General features: G+C 45.1%; 1 protein-coding gene across 3 annotated transcripts in view; it reads right to left on the bottom strand.

Moving 5' to 3' along the window:
* Positions 1–1,653: 1,653 nt before the first annotated feature.
* PLCXD2 (phosphatidylinositol specific phospholipase C X domain containing 2) overlaps positions 1,654–17,058 on the bottom strand; it is a 55,121-nt gene continuing 39,716 nt past the window's right edge. The window contains exons 3-5 of one of the 3 annotated variants that reach the window (XR_006265820.1): positions 13,723–13,964; positions 6,938–7,867; positions 1,654–6,380 (exon numbers count right to left, since the gene is read on the bottom strand). Coding sequence is in view for 1 of the 3 variants with exons in the window: in XM_043448909.1 (XP_043304844.1) it covers positions 7,708–7,867; positions 13,723–13,964 (402 nt within the window). In the remaining 2 variants the exon portion in view is untranslated. Of the gene's footprint in view, positions 7,868–13,722; positions 13,965–17,058 lie in introns of all 3 variants that reach the window. The other 2 variants (XR_006265821.1, XM_043448909.1) reach the window with 2 other exon arrangements.

Genomic DNA, 17,058 nt, shown 5'->3' with positions numbered 1-17,058 from the left:
AGACCACCAGTGATGTGAATCCTATTCTCTGAGCAATGCATATTTGGTCCAGTGATTGTGCAACACTGTCTGAATTTATCTGCTTTCTTTCTTATTAATTGGTTTCTGTTAAATCATTTTCCAGTGGACACAGTGGCTAGCAGTCAACCATGTAGAAGAGGCTGTGCTCAGCGCTCTTTGGAGGGGTAGGTGCAAAGTCCCCACCCTAGGACTAAGGCTAACAGCCAACGTATTTACCACCTGCCAGACTCTGTGCTAGACGCTTTTCACATATTCTCTTATTTGGCCTTCTCAATTACCCTTTGTAGTACATATTGTTAGTCCTATATTCTATACATTTAGATACTTTAGTTTGCCTGAGATCACATGGCCACGGTGTGATTGAGTTGAGATAGAAACCCACGTCTACGCATCTCTGAAATGCCTGTTCTTAAGTTTCTGTGCTAAATAGAATGCTTATAACCCAGCAGTAATATGATAAATTGTGATTAGATAATAAAGAGTTCATACATAATACAATGGTTCCATTGTCATTGGGGCAATGTTTCAACGCAAGTGTATGTTCAGAAATCGAGTTAGACCAGCAGAATCTTGCACTTTCACCATGCAAGTTATGGGCTTCTCAGGGGGTGCTAATTAAAGAAACCACTTGCCGATGGAGGAGATGAAAGAGACATGGGTTCGATCCCTGGGTCAAGAAGATAGCCTAAAGCAGGAAATGGCAACCCACTCCAGTATTTTTGCCTGGAAAATTCCATGGGCAGAGGAGCCTGGCCGGCTACAAAGAGTCGGACATCACTGCGGCCTGAGCACACTCCTTCATGCAGGTAATGCCTCCTTCGCTTCTGTTTGGACACAGCCCTGTCTACATTCTGCCATTTTTTATTAAAACCAAATGGAATGACTGGAAATGGTGCTTATCAAAGCCAACCAAACTATAGTATGGTAGATTTACTCAAGAATCACTAAAATCACAGGCATAAAATTCTGAATATAACTATTTTCTTTAATTGTTGTGATAACTTGAATAGAAATATAATTATCCCTAATTACCTGTCCTAAAATTCAACTTCAAGAAATGATTACTTAGAATTAAATTTGATCTCTGTTAAACTTATAAATAGGACTTTTATCTAACCTATTATTTTTGTAGGGGATAGGGCAAAAAGAGAAATTTACCAAAACTCAGTGGCCTCAGATACACTATCAAAAAGAATTATGAATGAGGAAAATATTGAAATCTTTATTGCCAACAGAAACTGTAGGCCCACTTTTATTTATTCTTTGCATGCACAAACACATGATCTCTCCATTGTTCTATTTCTGGGCATTTGGCAACCACTCGGAGTAACATGGGACAAAGGTGTTAGTCAGATGAGAGCATGAATGTCAAGAGGACTGAGCCTAAGCCTTGTAGAAATAGCTGAAGTGCTGAGGGTGAAGCTTGGAAAAGCGTGTGTGTACATTTTATGCAAGGCTCATTTTGGGAATCCCAGGCATGTGCAGTTAATTCCAGTATGTGTGAGACAAGGCTGAAAAGGTCTTCATCTAATATACTATAATCAGGTATTTTATTGATGCTGAGTCTGTAACTTTTTAAAACAAAATTAGAAGTGAACCAATAATAAATTGTGCACACCAACAAAGGAAAAGTGCCTGCCAGAGTTATATTTATTCTGAGGTTTAAGCCTATTTAGGTAGTTCAAATAAAATACAAGAAAAAACATCATGTCATCATACCTATTAAACTTTTTTTCACAGTTAAAATGAGGTAATCTGGCTTTACAATGTTTTAGGTTGAATTAAACAGTTTGATCCAGGTTACGAGAAAGACGAGAGAGATATATTTGAACAATTATTTCCTAGGAGGGAAAAAAGCCATGTGAAATGCATATGAATAAGATAATTATGCCACAAAATACATTTCAGAGTGTCAAGCAGTATATATGCAAGATTTTCTAACCTTAAAATTGGTATAACATTATTATTTTCTACTTAGCAAACAGCATGCATTGTCATGTAAAACAAGCATAGAGGACAAAATATATTATATAATAGAGCATCTATCAGATTCACATTATCATCTGAATTGACCAAGACTTATTTTCACTATGACAATCTCTGTATTTTCTAGTCAGTGAGGTTAAGTATTACATTTGGCATATACACAATACAAATAATGCCATACATCATCTGTATGTAATACTTATTACTATCAGGAATTTAGTAAGTATAATAGCAGCAAGGTACCACTGTTTCTAGAATATGTTCTAAGATTTATCATATCGATACCATAGATTTATGATTGAAGTGTTATTAGTGCTCTAAACCAATAACAAGTGTAAAACTGCAAACGTACAAAGCTACGGAAGGCCTATTTGACTTTTCAAAGTGCTGTGCTTCTTGTTGGGCTCAAAGTTTATGAGCAAGCCCCAGCCATCTGAATGAAGCATACTGGCCCCAGTTCTGGTTCCAATCAGGTCAAGTTCTAGTGATGGGCTGGGAGTGGGGGTGCAGAATGACGCACTGGAGGAGGGTAAGGGGCAAACGCCGCTGGGGTCAGAGTGCGTCTGCACATTGCTGAATGCATGTGCTTTTTACTGTAAGTTTTGCCAGCATCCACAGTAATCATCAGCTGATCGAGGATGACCAGGAGACATGAGGAGGCAGTGGTATATATGACAGAGATGAGAGGGAAAGAGATGGAGATTGCCTCTAGATTATTGATGGAAAGCCTCAGTAGACTGTGAGATCGAATTTCCAGTGAAGAGATTTTATCCGAACTATGTGGCTTAGAAACAAATTTGAAAAGTCCTAAGAACAAGTTTTGTTGGAGTAAAGACAGAATACTATCCACTGCAGGATAGAGTTATCGTATTGTTACAGTGTCTTAAGACTGTGCTATTTCAGCAACGTCAATAGCATTTTGTATTGTATTCCTCTGGTTTAGGACCAGTTCAGTGATGGCAGTGCTGTTAGCATCACTGTTTCTTGTAGGAAGCTGGGGAAACCAGGGGTAAGGAGACAGTGGCGCTCTCGGAACAGGAAAGAGCTGTGTTTGGAATGAAAGGTAAAGTTTCCAGCTAAACCACTAATCACCCAGTCAGCTCACTCCTGTGTGTCCCAAGGCAACACCTGTGAGTGACAAAGCTCTGGTGGAATATACTAGGAGGCAGTATGAGGAAGAGGGAAGTTAGGGGGATTTAGAATATGTCTGTTAGGGGACAGACATTTCTCTGCCATACAAAATAGACTTTCCTTCAGTCTGTGCATTTGATGTTACCAACTTCTATTCACTCCCTTTTGGCATAACATGACTACTTTAGTGTGTATTTAGGAAAGCTCAGGTATTTCTTTCAGTCTCACTCATCTCATCTTACAGGTCACTAAAGGTGCCACTGACGGACAAGGTCTGTCATCCTAAGCCACTCTCTTGAGAAATGAACCCAAGTAACATTTCTCTACACGTGCCAAACAAGGGAGATTACCACCCCTGTGCACCCTCTGAGCACAGGCATTCAACCTAATTATTAAGGACCTGATATTTGGGGGGAGCTAGTTGACTGTGGTTTGCAAAACTGCAGACAGCATCTTTATCCCAGATGAAAGAAGCAATCTGTGCAGATTGAGCACAGAAGTGCTTCTCTGCTCTGCAAGGAGCGGGGCGCGGGGGGCCGGGGTGGTTTCTCAAGGCCGTGCCTTGATCATTAGCTCGTTCTATTGCCCCTGGAACCTAACAGTAAATATCTTCAATGAGCCAATGAAGACCATTACAAAAACCTCAGCTGTAGCATGAACAGATTCTGTAAGATGGCCTAAATTTGTGTAGGACTTTTGCTTCCTAGAAAAAGCAGCAGTTGAATCTCCATCTTAATCTCTTCTGTTTGTCTACCTTTAGTTTGGCACTCAGCCTCCCAGCTGGCTTGTATGTAATAATAACGTCACTGTGGGCAGCACTTTCTCACCATAAGACTCAGAAAAAAGTGAAAGCAGAAAATCATTAAATTCCAGAATGCTCCATTACATTGTCTTCTTGAACAGAAAGATAATGTGTTTGATGCGAATATAAGGTCATATCAGAAGGAGGACTCTTAAGAACTATCATTACCTGGGCTCAGATCTTGTGCTTTTGTTTGAGTTTATATAAAATCATGGGTTTGGGCTGTGGCTTAACTGTTCTTAAGAATTCAAGGTTCTGGACTCAGTGCTGAGGAGGAAACTTAAACTTAATTACTATAGAGTCTAATACAGCAAATATATAATTTTTGGCATAACCCTCTTAGATCTGCCATTAATTTAAAATTTAATCCTCAATAGTTGTTCACTCTCTTCCATTAAGTCCATCTTGATCTTGCCGTCTAGTCCTAAGACTATCTTCTGTACCCATGAGACCATGGGGGTACCTCTAAAGGGCTCAAAGCTCAAGCCTTTGGACACGGTTCTACTCTGACAGGAGATGTTGTCTGCTGTTTTGCAAACCGCAGTCAGCTAGCTCCCCCCAAATTTCAGGTTCTTGGTAGTTAGGTTGAATGCCTGCGCTCAGAGGGTGTACAGGGGTGGTGCTCTTCCTCCCGCAGCACGTGTAGACGGTCCCCTCTGCCAGGAAGCCATGGTGGTGTGGCTATGTGGGAAGTGGTCTAGGGAACTGTGGGAAAACTCAGCATACATTTCAGAATAAACGTGGCCCCAAATCTTGTGAAACTAAAGCTCTCTTTGGCTCAGTCAAGTGGCTTTTTCTCCGATCTTGAAGTTTCTCCTGAGTGAATGCTATAGCATTGTTTGACCTGAAAACTCCCCAGAACTTGTGAGAACAAGAAATGTGATTGGGTCACTTTTTTTTTTTTTCTTGTTGGCAGTAGCAGAAGGAGTCATAGACCTAAAGTCTCTTTCCGGTTGGTCCCATCATTGAGTCTCCTGCTTGACTTGAGGTCAAGGAGCAGAACACACACATCCTTTACAACATATTAAGCAACTGGGTCTTAAAGCAGCAATTCTGCCAATTCAGGGGTGTTTATCAAGGATGAACTGTAAATAATCCTCGTCCTATCTCCCAGAACTCCCTGCGCAGAATTTCAAAATGCATGCACCAAGGAGTGAGCACCCGCCCCTCCTCAAAGAGCAAGGCTCCACGCATGCGGCCTTGGTACTTTTTCTGTGCTTTTTTATCATGCGAATACTGAGGTGCACTTAAATGTTACCCCAAGTGAAGTGCAACTATATATTTTAACACTAAAGGAGAAAATCAAGTAAACATTTCACTGAACAGTCAGCAGCCCTTGGGTGTCACTGGCATCCTGTGTAGATACCTGTCAGCACACCTGGCCTCATAGCACCAAGCACCTGGGCAAAGCTGAGGCTGAAATAAAACAGAGCGGAACAATTCTCCTCTTGCCTCCGTATATCTCTGCCAAGTAACAAAGCATTAAAAGGAAGGAAATGATCCTTGGTCCTTAGCAGTTGACCAAGTACTAAGATCAAGACCAAAATGAAACAATGACAACACAAATAAAACCCTGAGGGTAGGCTAGGGAATTCCAGAGCTTATCGCTGACGTTTAATACCAGAATTGAAGGAAGATTAAGAAAGCGAGGGCTCTCACTTTCTTCTGCCTTTCCACAGAAAGCCTTAAAAAATTAAGAGCAAAATCCCAGAAACCTCTTTGGAGAGAGATTCAAATCCAAGGGAAGGGACAGTTAAACCATATTTCCCCAGAAGCCTTTGTGTTGTGACCTCTCAAGCTGTGGAAGCTAAAGGCTGGGGCTTAAATTACTCTAAGCAAAACAGGCTGGAAGACCAAGCATGGGGGGGGGGGGCGTGTGCTCGCAGGAGCTCAGCTCGGACACCCCCACTGCAGGCAGCATGCAAAAAATCCAGCGATGAGCGTCAGAGAACACGATGGGGAAGCTGCTGGGAGGGTGTCCAACCATCTGTATAAATGCACACAGCTGCCCAGGATTCCAGGTTATCTTTCCACCTTCAGGATCCAGATGCTGGCACTTCCTCAGGGATTCTCAGAGAGTTGTGAGGCGCACTCAAGTGCTCACACTTCTGTGCCCAGCATTCTTCCTACTTCCTTCCTTTTCACCCCTCTTCTAGAGGGCTTTCCTCCAGAACCGAGAGCTCCTTAGGACCCATTTCATCTTCTGCTCCAGTGTGTGGCTTGGTAGAGGCATCGCACATCTGGACCACATCTACACATGAACACCGTCCCCGGCATGACTAGGGGGGACCAGAATGTCTACAGCTTCTACAGTGGAGTCAGAAGTCACTCACGGTCCTGAGGTGTGCGGTCCTCTTGAGGGCCATCTGGCCTGCTGAGAAGAGTTCAGGAAGCTCCTTGGTGAGTGCTCTTGAAGTAAGAAGCACTGAAGATAGTTAATCTATAAATACATAAATGAATAAATAAATAAATAAAACAAAAGAGGGCTCTTTGTGGTTAAGCACCTCTTATCAATCAAAAATAACGATAATAATAATAAAATCCCCTCTTGAGTTTCAAAGCCCTCTTGCAGTGATTAGTAGGCTCAGAATAACCTGCAGAGAGTAGAACAATCAAGACACAAACAGGAAGTGTTCTGACACTGGGTATTACTCGCTGGATGACATATCGTCATCCTAAAGGTTCCCGAGGTAGTCTTGTGTTCAAGGACTTACAGAGTGGCTCCCTACCCACTTGGAGCCTCCTTAAATCCATTGCACTTTCCCGCGCATCCTGTGTCTGCCTCCATGGTGTCATGGACAAGCTGCCTTCCATCAGTGTTGAGTCCCACAGAGCAGACTCGCGTTCTAGACAGACAGCAGTGAAATGCAACTCCAAAACCTGGCTGGAACATCCCACTCTGAAGAGGACTTTGCCAACATGATGCAGGCACTTGCCCAGCAGCCATTTCGGGAAGACCTACAGAATTAGATCAAAGAAATGTGGCATGCAACAGACCTGCGTGTCTGTCTCTTGTTGGGCCTCAGATTGAAAAGTTGTACCAGTGTTGTTCCTTTCAGTTTTAAGAATGGGTCAAAGAAATGGAGAGGAATCGGTGTTTTAAAAGTGGGAAACGTCTCTCTGATACCAGGGATGGTATGCACTGTTTATCTGAAGAACGAAGGTGGCCAATACTAAGCATAAGCATGCCAAGAACAGCTTGTGGCTGAAAGGCCCTGGTGACAGATACATCTTACACGTGGGGAGGAAGTGGTGATATTCAACACGCCCAGAGAAAACTGGTGCTTGACCTTTCTCCCTTCAGAGCCCCAGGGTGGCGAGTGAGCCACCCCAGAAGGCAGCCCACACCTGCCTTGAGCCATCCTTTGGATCAGGAATGCCTTTCTTCTTCAGCCTTCTCTGTGGCTCAAATACAGCATCCGGGAAGACAACAGGGAACCGGGCCAATGAGGGGACACCCAGCACCCCAGTGGAAACTGGAGATCCCATTTCCATATTACATTCAACATCATATGCCGTTAGGGAGATGCTGACCTTGACCATAAGAAACATGCTTTCTTCCCTTGGACTTCAGTTTTTAAAAAGTCTCATTTGGGAAAAATGCAAATAATAGCCCTATAATTTTATCCAAATAACCCTGTGAGGAGGGAAAAAAATATCCCATCCTCTTACTCACTTCACCATACTGCCCAGGGGCCAATAGGAAGCCCTTAGGAACTCTAGCCTGGATCAACAACTTCAATATTAAGTTAAATAAAAAAATTAAATCAGCATTTAGCCAAAGCTCTATCCTCCTGTAGGAGGTCATTCAATTCAATGACTGTTGTGGCAAAGTCCACCAGGTCTACGAAGTCAGAGGTGATGATGTTGACTCCCATGGCTCCAGGCTTCTGAGTCTTCACCCAGTCCAGGATGGCAGGAAGATTCCTATGCAGGAGCGTATTGGGGCAAGAGAGAACAGAGAATTGTGTTTAGAAAAGCAAAGAACACATTTCTGTTAATATAACAAAAGCATGTCAATAGAGGCGTAAACTGCAAACCCCCACACTTGCCTCCAAATTGGTCTATTTAAATAATCTCTTTCAGGGACAGAGTGATGTCTATTCCATCAGACACCTGTACTTTCAGAATTTCTGTGCTGGAAGAGGACATTCTTTGCCTCAAGCACCAAAGAGACAAAATGTCAACCAGACCTTGAAAAATTAAGATCAAGAGCCTACTTACTGGAGGGTTCTTTAATTTTTTACCATGAAATTTTTTTATCATGAAAACTTTATAAACATATTGCAACACTGAAATAAACTTACAGGAAGCACATCAAACGTCTAGATCCCACCTCTAACATTTTACTCTGCTTGTTTACCACACATCTGTCCATCGTGCTCAGGAATGCTCAGTTGCCCAGCTGTGTCCAGCTCTTTGTGACCCTATCAATCCATATTGTATTTTGTGACAAATTCCAACTACAAACATTTATATGTGCGTGTGTGCTAAGTCGCTTCAGTCGTGTCTGACTCTTTGCAACCCTATGTACTGTAGCCCGCCAGGCTCCTCTGTCCGTGGGATTCTCCAGGCAAGAATCCTGGAGTGGGTGGCCATGCCCTCCTCCAGGGGATCTTCCCGACCTCGGGACCGAACATGCATCTCTTGCGTCTTCTGCATTGTCAGGTGGGGGTTCTTCACCCTAGCACCACGAGCCTTCCCCTCAATACCTCAGTCAGAAGATCATCAACTAGGGCTCAGTATTTCTTTTCAATTTTTCTTTTGACATAAAGTTTGTACCCAATAAAATGCACCAATCTTAAGTGAACACTAGTTGAGTTTTGACAAATGTATATACATAACCCATAGCCATCTCAATGTAGAGCACATTGCCAGCATCCCAGAAAGTTCCTGAATTCATATTCCCCATCGATCCCTGCCCCCACTCTCCCAGAGGCGATACTCATAATGATTTTCTTTTAACCACAGATTAAATGTGCCTGGTCTAGAACTACACATAAACCATGCATTTTCTGTTCTTGTGTATAAGGCTCTTTCACTCAGCATATGGTTTTGAAAGTCATCTGTGTCACTGCACGCATCAGCAACTTGTTCTCTTTTTCAATCACCAGACAGTATTCCACTGTATGCATACACTGCAATTCATCCACTTTCTTATTGACGGGTAAACAGGCTGTTTCCAGTTTCTGGATATTGTGAATAAAACTGTTATGGTCATCTTTATATAAGTCTTTTTATGGATATTTGTTTTCATTTTTCTTGGGTAAATATCAAAGAGTGAAGTTGTTTTATTATATGTGCAATTTACATTTGGTTTTATAAGAAACTTCCAGATCTTTTCCCAAAGAGGCCGTTTCATTGTACATTCCATGAGCAAAGTGTGAGAGTTCTGGTTGCTTCACAGTCTCTCTCAAATTTCCTGCTGTCGGTTTCTTTTAATTTCAGCCATTCCGTTGGGTGTGAAAAGTTATCTCACGGAATTTCACTTCGCATTTTTCTGATCACTAATGAGGTTGACCAGTTTATCATGTACTTACTGGCCATTTATGTATCTTCTTTGGGAAGTATCTGCTTAATTCTTTTATCCATTCTCCCTTTTGCTCTTTTTCTTTTAACTGTTGAGTTGTAGAAGTTATTTATGTATTCTGGATAATATGCTTTTTGACTATTTTATCCTCACCTGTAGCTTGCTTATTAATTTTCTCGATGGCCTGTTTTGGTGAGTTGAATTCCTTAATTTTGATGGAGTCTAATTTATCTTTTTTTTCTTTTATGGTTTCTATAACTTAAGAAACTTCTGCCTGCTCCCGAGTCACAAGATATTTTCCTATTTTCTTCTAACAGTTTTATAATTTTTGCGTTTATGTTTCAATCTAAGATCCATCTCAAGTTAATTTTAATATATGGTGTGAAGTAGGGGTCAAGGCTCACTTTTGCCATATGGATACAGCAGTATGTGTGGCTTCTTAACAGACCAATGCTTGTTCACAAGTTGTCTACAGACAGACAGTCAGCCTCACGTTATAATTTGAGGACTTTCTATGTGAAAGCCAGAATGTTACGTCCCAAGAAGCTCACGATTCAGAGGTGTAAACAAAGGATGACAGTTTAATGTGATGGTTCCTGCTGGTGGTGAGTGTAAGCGCCATGGGTGGCAGAGAGGAGGGGTGATGAAGCGCTGAGTTCTGCATGATGGTGAGATAGCTCACTAAACGCCTGCAATACTGAAGGTGCCGAAAGGGAGACACGCCAGGGCTGATGCTTGGTTAGGGGACTGGAGCATTTTTAGGAAGGCTTTTCTCCAGGTAAAATCCGAAAGTAAGCCGAGTTTCTTTCTTGATGGCCCCGTTCCTCTTCCTTGGGTGACACTGTCCTTGGCTGTCACCGTCTCTGCTCCTCATTCCCGGGAAGCGGCCCTCCTTCTTCTGCGGGCTCAGCCGACTCCTCAGTCTCCCCCAGGCGACCCAGCCAAGGCCACGCGGTGCTTTGCCTTTCTCTTTCTTTCCCTTTTATCCTGACGGCTGTGATCAGTCCTGGCTCTCTTCCCTTGCTCAGCGGACTCTACAGTCAGCCATGGGCTAAGACACGTCTCATATACTGATTTGCATGTTTAGATTCACAGCTGATGAGGACTCAGTAGGCCACTATCACAGGGGTATGTGCGTTTCTAACTGGGACTCCCGAAGACTTAAGAACACCCTTGATTTGACTATAACCTATTCAAAGTCTCTGTGGCTCAGTCTCTCCCCCAGTAAAATGGGGACCATAATAATACTTCATATAGATTTGGGGGGATTAAATAAAGTAATGGGGGCTCCCCAGGTGGTGCTAGTGGTAAAGAACCCGCCTGCCAATGCACGAGAAATGCAGCTTTGATCCCTGGGTCAGGAAGGTTTCTTGGAGGAGGGCATGGCAATCTACTCTAGTATTCTTGCCTGGAGAAGAATCCCATGGACAGAGGAGCCTGGTGGGCTACAGTCCACGGGGTCGCAAAGAGGCGGACACGACGGACGCGACTTGGCGCAGCACACACAACACATATGAAGCTGGCACATAAAGTGATGTGTAAAGGGCTCAGGGGAGGGCCTGGGACGTAGTAAGTACTGTGCACGCATTGGGAGAAGGAATCATGATAGCAGACTGGAGGGCGGGGGTAGGAAGCTTTCCTAAAGCGCAAATGCTGTGTCCTGAGAGGGGAGGGTCACAAACGCAGGCTTCCTTTGGAGACAGATCTGGAATAAGGAGTGGCCCACGAGCAGGCCACAGCAGCACAGAATCTGATGCGTTCAAGCCTTCTTGGGAGAAAAATCCCCTGCTTGTCTGTGTTTAAGTATGAAATGCAGGTGCCACCTTCTGGTCATCACGGAGAAATGAGGCTGAAACATTGGGTGGAGGCACGTCGGCTGACTCAAGCCGGAGCCGACAAAGAGCTCTGCGTCACCTCTGGGTTCTCGAAGCAGCCTCCCCAGGGCAAGGATCAGATCACCAGGATTGCGCACAAAGAAAGGAGAATGCAGAACCCACTGTGAGCAGCAGCGGCTTTGTTCTCTTAACTCTCAGCCTTCCCCAAGGCCTCTTTACCGAGCGCTCAGTGCAGACGGCTGAGCCACATGCTGCTTACCGGCGGTGAGGCGCCGAATCTCGCAGGCTGCAGAGCAGCTCAGAAACGTCCCTCTGGCTTTGAGGCCCGCTGAGACCAAGGCTGAGCCACTGCGGGGATGGGCTCGGCAGGCCTGCTCTGCGCCGGGCACTGTGGGAGGCACTCTCCTGAGAAGACTCCACGATCTGTGCGGTGTTACCAACCCCATTTAACTGGTGAGAAAAACCACAGCTCAGAGTCCTCAGGAAACTTGTCAAAGGCAGCCTGTTGTAACCGGACCGCGTTAGGTTTTCAGGGCCGCTGTAAGAACATGTTTGCACACCAGAAGTTTATTTCCCCACAGCTCTGGAGGTCCGAAGTCCAAGATCAAGGTGTCGGCAGGTTTGGTTTCTCCTGAGGCCTCTCCCCTTGACCTGCAGACGGCCACCTTCTCCCTGTGTCCTCACCAGTCTGTTCTCTGCGCACACCCATCCCCGGGGTCCCTGCGTATCCTGATCTCCTCCTCGTACGAGGACACCAGTCAGATTGGATCAGGGCTCACCCGAAGGGCCTCATTTTAAATTAACTACCCCTTTAAAGGTTCCTTCTCCAGATACAGCCACTTTCTGAGGGACTGGGGGTTACGACTTTGACACGTGACTTTCCAGGCAACACGTGAGTGTGTGCTCGGTCATGCCTGACTCTGCAACCCCAGAGACTGTAGCCCACAAAGCACCTCTGTCCGCAGGATTTTCTAGGCAAGAATCCTGGAGTGGGTTGCCATTTCCTCCTCCGGGGGATAAGATATATCGGGCTAATGAGATATAACAATCCTTATCTTTAAAGACTTTCTCTCCCGTGTCAGTACAACTCTCCGCACAGACTTTATCATAGAGAACCTCATGGACAGAGGAGCCTGGCGGATTGCATAGACTTGGACACGACTTTCACTTCACTTTTTTCAGTGTTACACAGAAATTTACATGTTTATTTTTCCTCACAGAATGTACATCTGTGGGGGCAGAGACTAGATTATTCATCTTGTGTCTCCGGATCTAGCTCCTATTCATCACTGGATAAATAAATAAATAACATTACTCTACAAATTTACCAAAGGCATAAGGAAATGGCACGGGTATGTGAGTGTATACTATACAAAGGAAAGCTCATAATCCTGATCTTGGTTTATGAAACTCTTTCCCAAGTTCAGCACCGGTAACGCAGTGAGGACAGCAGAGCCACACAAAGGGGTTTCCAGCTCTGCTCGCGACCAGCAGGCTCAGGTCTCCAGTTGTCATCCAAACCGCAGCAGGGAGAGCTCCTGTTACAGGAAGTCACGCTGCCCAAACCACCCAGATAGACGGGGACACATTGTTTGGGTGGATCTTTCATTATCTGAACACCGGCGCTCAGCACCTAGAATAGAACTTGGGAGCGAAGTGATTCTTGTAAGTATCCCTTGTTACCCAAATACGTTAACATTCTCAGCTCTGGCTGCAAGGGATGCCCTATTGGGTAGACGTATTTATAACATTGCATTTATACACAGGCATAGGCATACATACATACTTGTACATATATACAAGCCATCCTTTTTCTTGACAACACCTAATCATTTATCAGTGTCCAGGATAAAAAACATCATTTAATACAACATTTCTGGAGCTTCTCCGGCCTAACTGTACAGTCAGGATCAATTCTTCTCCAAGGATGTATCTGAAGCTCTGACGTGGTGGATGGCATCCCGAGCTGCTTCTTAGGACTGTCATTTAAGGAAGGGAGAAGGACGCCCTAAACCCTGGGTGGGCCACCTCTGAGTCACCAGCACTTGGCCCAGAAGCTTCATTTAATGCTTCATAGGAGCATGAGCGCTTGGGCAGTTTCGGGGGCAGGGGCCAGAACAAGACAGAACTGCAAGCCCGACTTGAACAGGAGCAGACTGCTGGAGGCTGAAAGTGCTTTGCTTTTGTATTGAAATTTAGAGTCTTCATGGTTTAATATGTGCATTTCAACAGAATATTTTACTTAGAGATCCTCTGGCCACCTCAAGTGCGCAGCTTTTTCAAATACTATGCTTTTGGAATTTTGTTATTTTAAATCTTCAAAGTATATAGTTTTACTGCTGTTCATTCAGAAGAAAATCAAGATAAAGAGATTTTTTTTTTTAAACCCTCACTTGTGGGAGGAAGCTCATTCCTACCTGTGGACCAGGGTGTTCTTGAGGCCGCCAACCAGTCCCCGGGCGATGGTCTTCACTCTGGGCGTGAGGATGGCTTGAGACACGTGGAAGGAGCCACGGGGGGAGCGCTCGCTCAGTGTGGTCTCCAAGAAGAGGATGAGTTTGCGCACACTCGTGGTATTGGCCCAAGGTGCTGGGATCTTCTTTCCAGGCCACAGGAAGGGGTATTGCTTGTAGAAGGGACAGTGATAGAAGATAAGAACCTGAAACGTTCATAACAAACAAAGGAGAGAAATTCATGAGTCACACTCCTATCAGTGGTTATGCTGATACTCAGAGGCTGAGAGTGAATAGGCAGTGCTTTCACCATCCAAATTCACGGACTTCTTCAATTCTACCCTGACTCCCTTCCCTTGGGAATCTCTGGACCCCAGGTGGAGAACCTCTGCGGTTGGTCCTGTGTGTAAGTTATGACTCCTGTGCTCACGGAATTGACCCTGAGCCCTTGGGTTGGGATCCACACACTGAACTAATCTGGGAGGTCTCGGGTTTTCAGGTGTGTGTGCTGATTCTGGATGAAACCTGCCAGGTGAGGGAGAGCAGGGGCCGCAGAAGACAGGGAAGACCTCAAGCAGGGGATGAGTCTCCACAGGGACCTTGCAGGATGGTGGTGATACTAGCAATATTGCTAAAATAATTAGCAAGCTACATCGCAGCATTAATTAGCTTCTGAAGGCAGCTGAGAGACAAGGATTGTCCCAGTCCAGGGCTCTGCTGCTTAGGTTTCCAGAGTGAGTGAGTGAAAGTCACTCAGTCGTGTCTGACTCTTTGTGACCCCATGGACTGCATAGTCCATGGAATTCTCTAGATCAGAATACTGGAGTGGGTAGCCTTCCCCTTCTTTAGGGGAATCTTCCCAAACCAGGGATCGAACCCAGGTCTCCTGCCTTGCAGGCGGATTCTTTACCAGCTGAGCCACAAGGGAAGCCCAAGAATACTGGAGTGGGCAGCCCATCCCTTCTCCAGCTGATCTTCCCGACCCAGGAATTGAACCCAGGTCAGTACTGTATTTTCTCTCCTCCTGGGTGGCAGGGACTCTTTCCTGAGGGAATGTCCAGCCTGTGTATTTACATTCCCCAGACTGCAATCCTTGGATAGCTGGCCCAAGAGCATAATCCTCCAGGCACCCGAGGGCAAGACTCTGAATGTGGGTCTTGTTTCCGAGGCGCACTCAGCTGGTGACTAAGGAGCCTAACTGCCCTGGAGGGCCTGGAGCAAGGCGCGCCAGGCCCCGGGTTCGGAGCAGACTAAAGGCTGCACTCCTTGTGTTTAATGGCTCTGAGTAACGTCTGACTGACTACTACTGACGTCCGTGGTAAACACATGTGTTAATGAGGTTAATCACAGGCTCATCGTAAGCAGATTGCCTGGGAGACTGGGGGGGATTTCCTGCTGGCATTGGAGCTGGCTTGTCTGGAAGGCCAGGGTCTGCAGCGTCCACAAGGGTGAAGAGCTGGCTGTGAAGCGGACGGTGGGAGGAGAGGCGGAAGGCGGCGTGACCCCTCCACACGGCCCGTCAGACCACTTCCTGCGCTCCTGGGCCCTGGGCAGGGGGTCAGGGCTTGAAAGGACAGTGCCGTTCTCTACTCTGCCTTGGAGAATGTGCAAAAAGGACACATTCTACAAAAGGGGCTTTATGCCTTTCCTCGGGAGCCTCTCGAGTAATCTGATCCTGAAGGTTAGAGGGGTAACTTCTGCTTACAGTAGGAGGTTGGCCCAGCACACCAGGACCCCTTTTACAGAACTCGAGGGGCCACAGCTTGCCCAGGGCCTGTGTTTGGCATCAGACTCCCTACCTCACTCCGCTGTATTTCCCATCTGAGATATTCTTCCCTCCAGCTCAGCAATTCACGTGCCGGTTTTCTCCCGAGACTCAGATTTAAAATCTCATTTCCTGTAAGAATTATTCTTTAATTGACCTCTTCTTATTTTGATCATTCTTTCCAAGGGCCCCAGGATGTAGACTTAGACTATATACCATTTTTCAACTGATGGCTTACAAACCCTTTTCTACATACAGTACATTTGAGGCAGTTTCGTCTTGTGATTGTATATCAGTTGGCTTATATTTCACTAGTGTCACATATTCTTCTTACCTTCTCATTAAGATTCTAAATACTGCCAAGATGTAGATGAAATCTTTTCATTCACTGTACCCTCAAAACCCATAGCCACTAATGTACCAGCACATACCTGTGAGCTGGGATGTAACTGCATATGGAGTAAATGAAATGTGACTGAATGGTTGTACACTTCTTGCCATTAAATTATGGTAATAAAATACTCTGGGAGTTACATGCAAGGCAGCTCATTACATAATGAATATTTAAAGTTTAACCACCAGCGTGGCTGAGGCTCTGCTGGAGATCTCTGTTCAGCTTTTAAGAGGCATGGCAGGGAAACCGCTGGGAAAGAAAGTGGAGCAGGGAAGCCCTGAAATTCAAGTTGATGCCATGAGCCCTTTTTCTGACATGTCATCACAGTCTCTTTCTGTCATAATTTTAGGGGTGTTGGTTGTTGAATGATATAGACTAGTCCACACTTAAAACTATAACAGAGCTTTACTCTCTGCTAGAAATTCACTGCCCACATGATTCGTTACTCCTGAAATTACCTGTTTCTCTTGCAAATTTCTAAATGATCTAGTATGCAATATGGCAGCCTGTGTACAAAATTATAAGACTATAACCTGTTTACCAACTTAGCTCAAAATTCAACCTTACCCAAATCCTCATATTCAAAGGCCCATTCACAGATCTTCCCTGTCTCCCACTCAGCTAACCCTCTGAAAACCTATGATAATGCTGCTGCTGCTGCTAAGTCGCTTCAGTCGTGTCCGACTCTGTGCAATCCCATAGACGGCAGCCCACCAGGCTCCCCCATCCCTGGGATTCTCCAGGCGAGAACACTGGAGTGGGTTGCCATTTCCTTCTCCAATGCATGAAAGTGAAAAGTGAAAGTGAAGTCGTTCAGTCGAGTCCGACTCTTAGCGACCCCATGGACTGCAGCCCACCAGGCTTCTCCGTCCATGGGATTTTCCAGGCAAGAGTACTGGAGTGGGGTGCCATTGCCTTCTCCAACCTATGATAATAGAGGCTTATAAATAAAGCCAAAGTGTTTTTGCTAGCATAATCTATGACTCTGGCTGTGAAAATCACCACGATGTGTGAACAGCCCTGGGAAAGCACGGAGAACTGTGGGAACTCTGGGGAGCCTTGCCACTAGCCAACAATGTTCTCCTGGGAAAGCCTCAGTTTTCAAATCTGTAAAATAAGGATCATAATGACAACCTATATC

The sequence above is a fragment of the Cervus canadensis genome, chromosome 27 (assembly GCF_019320065.1).
Source record: "Cervus canadensis isolate Bull #8, Minnesota chromosome 27, ASM1932006v1, whole genome shotgun sequence".
Classification (NCBI taxonomy): Eukaryota; Metazoa; Chordata; class Mammalia; order Artiodactyla; family Cervidae; genus Cervus; species Cervus canadensis.
The sequence above is the reverse complement of the archived record's forward strand: the minus strand, read 5'-3'. Positions and strand labels throughout refer to the sequence as shown.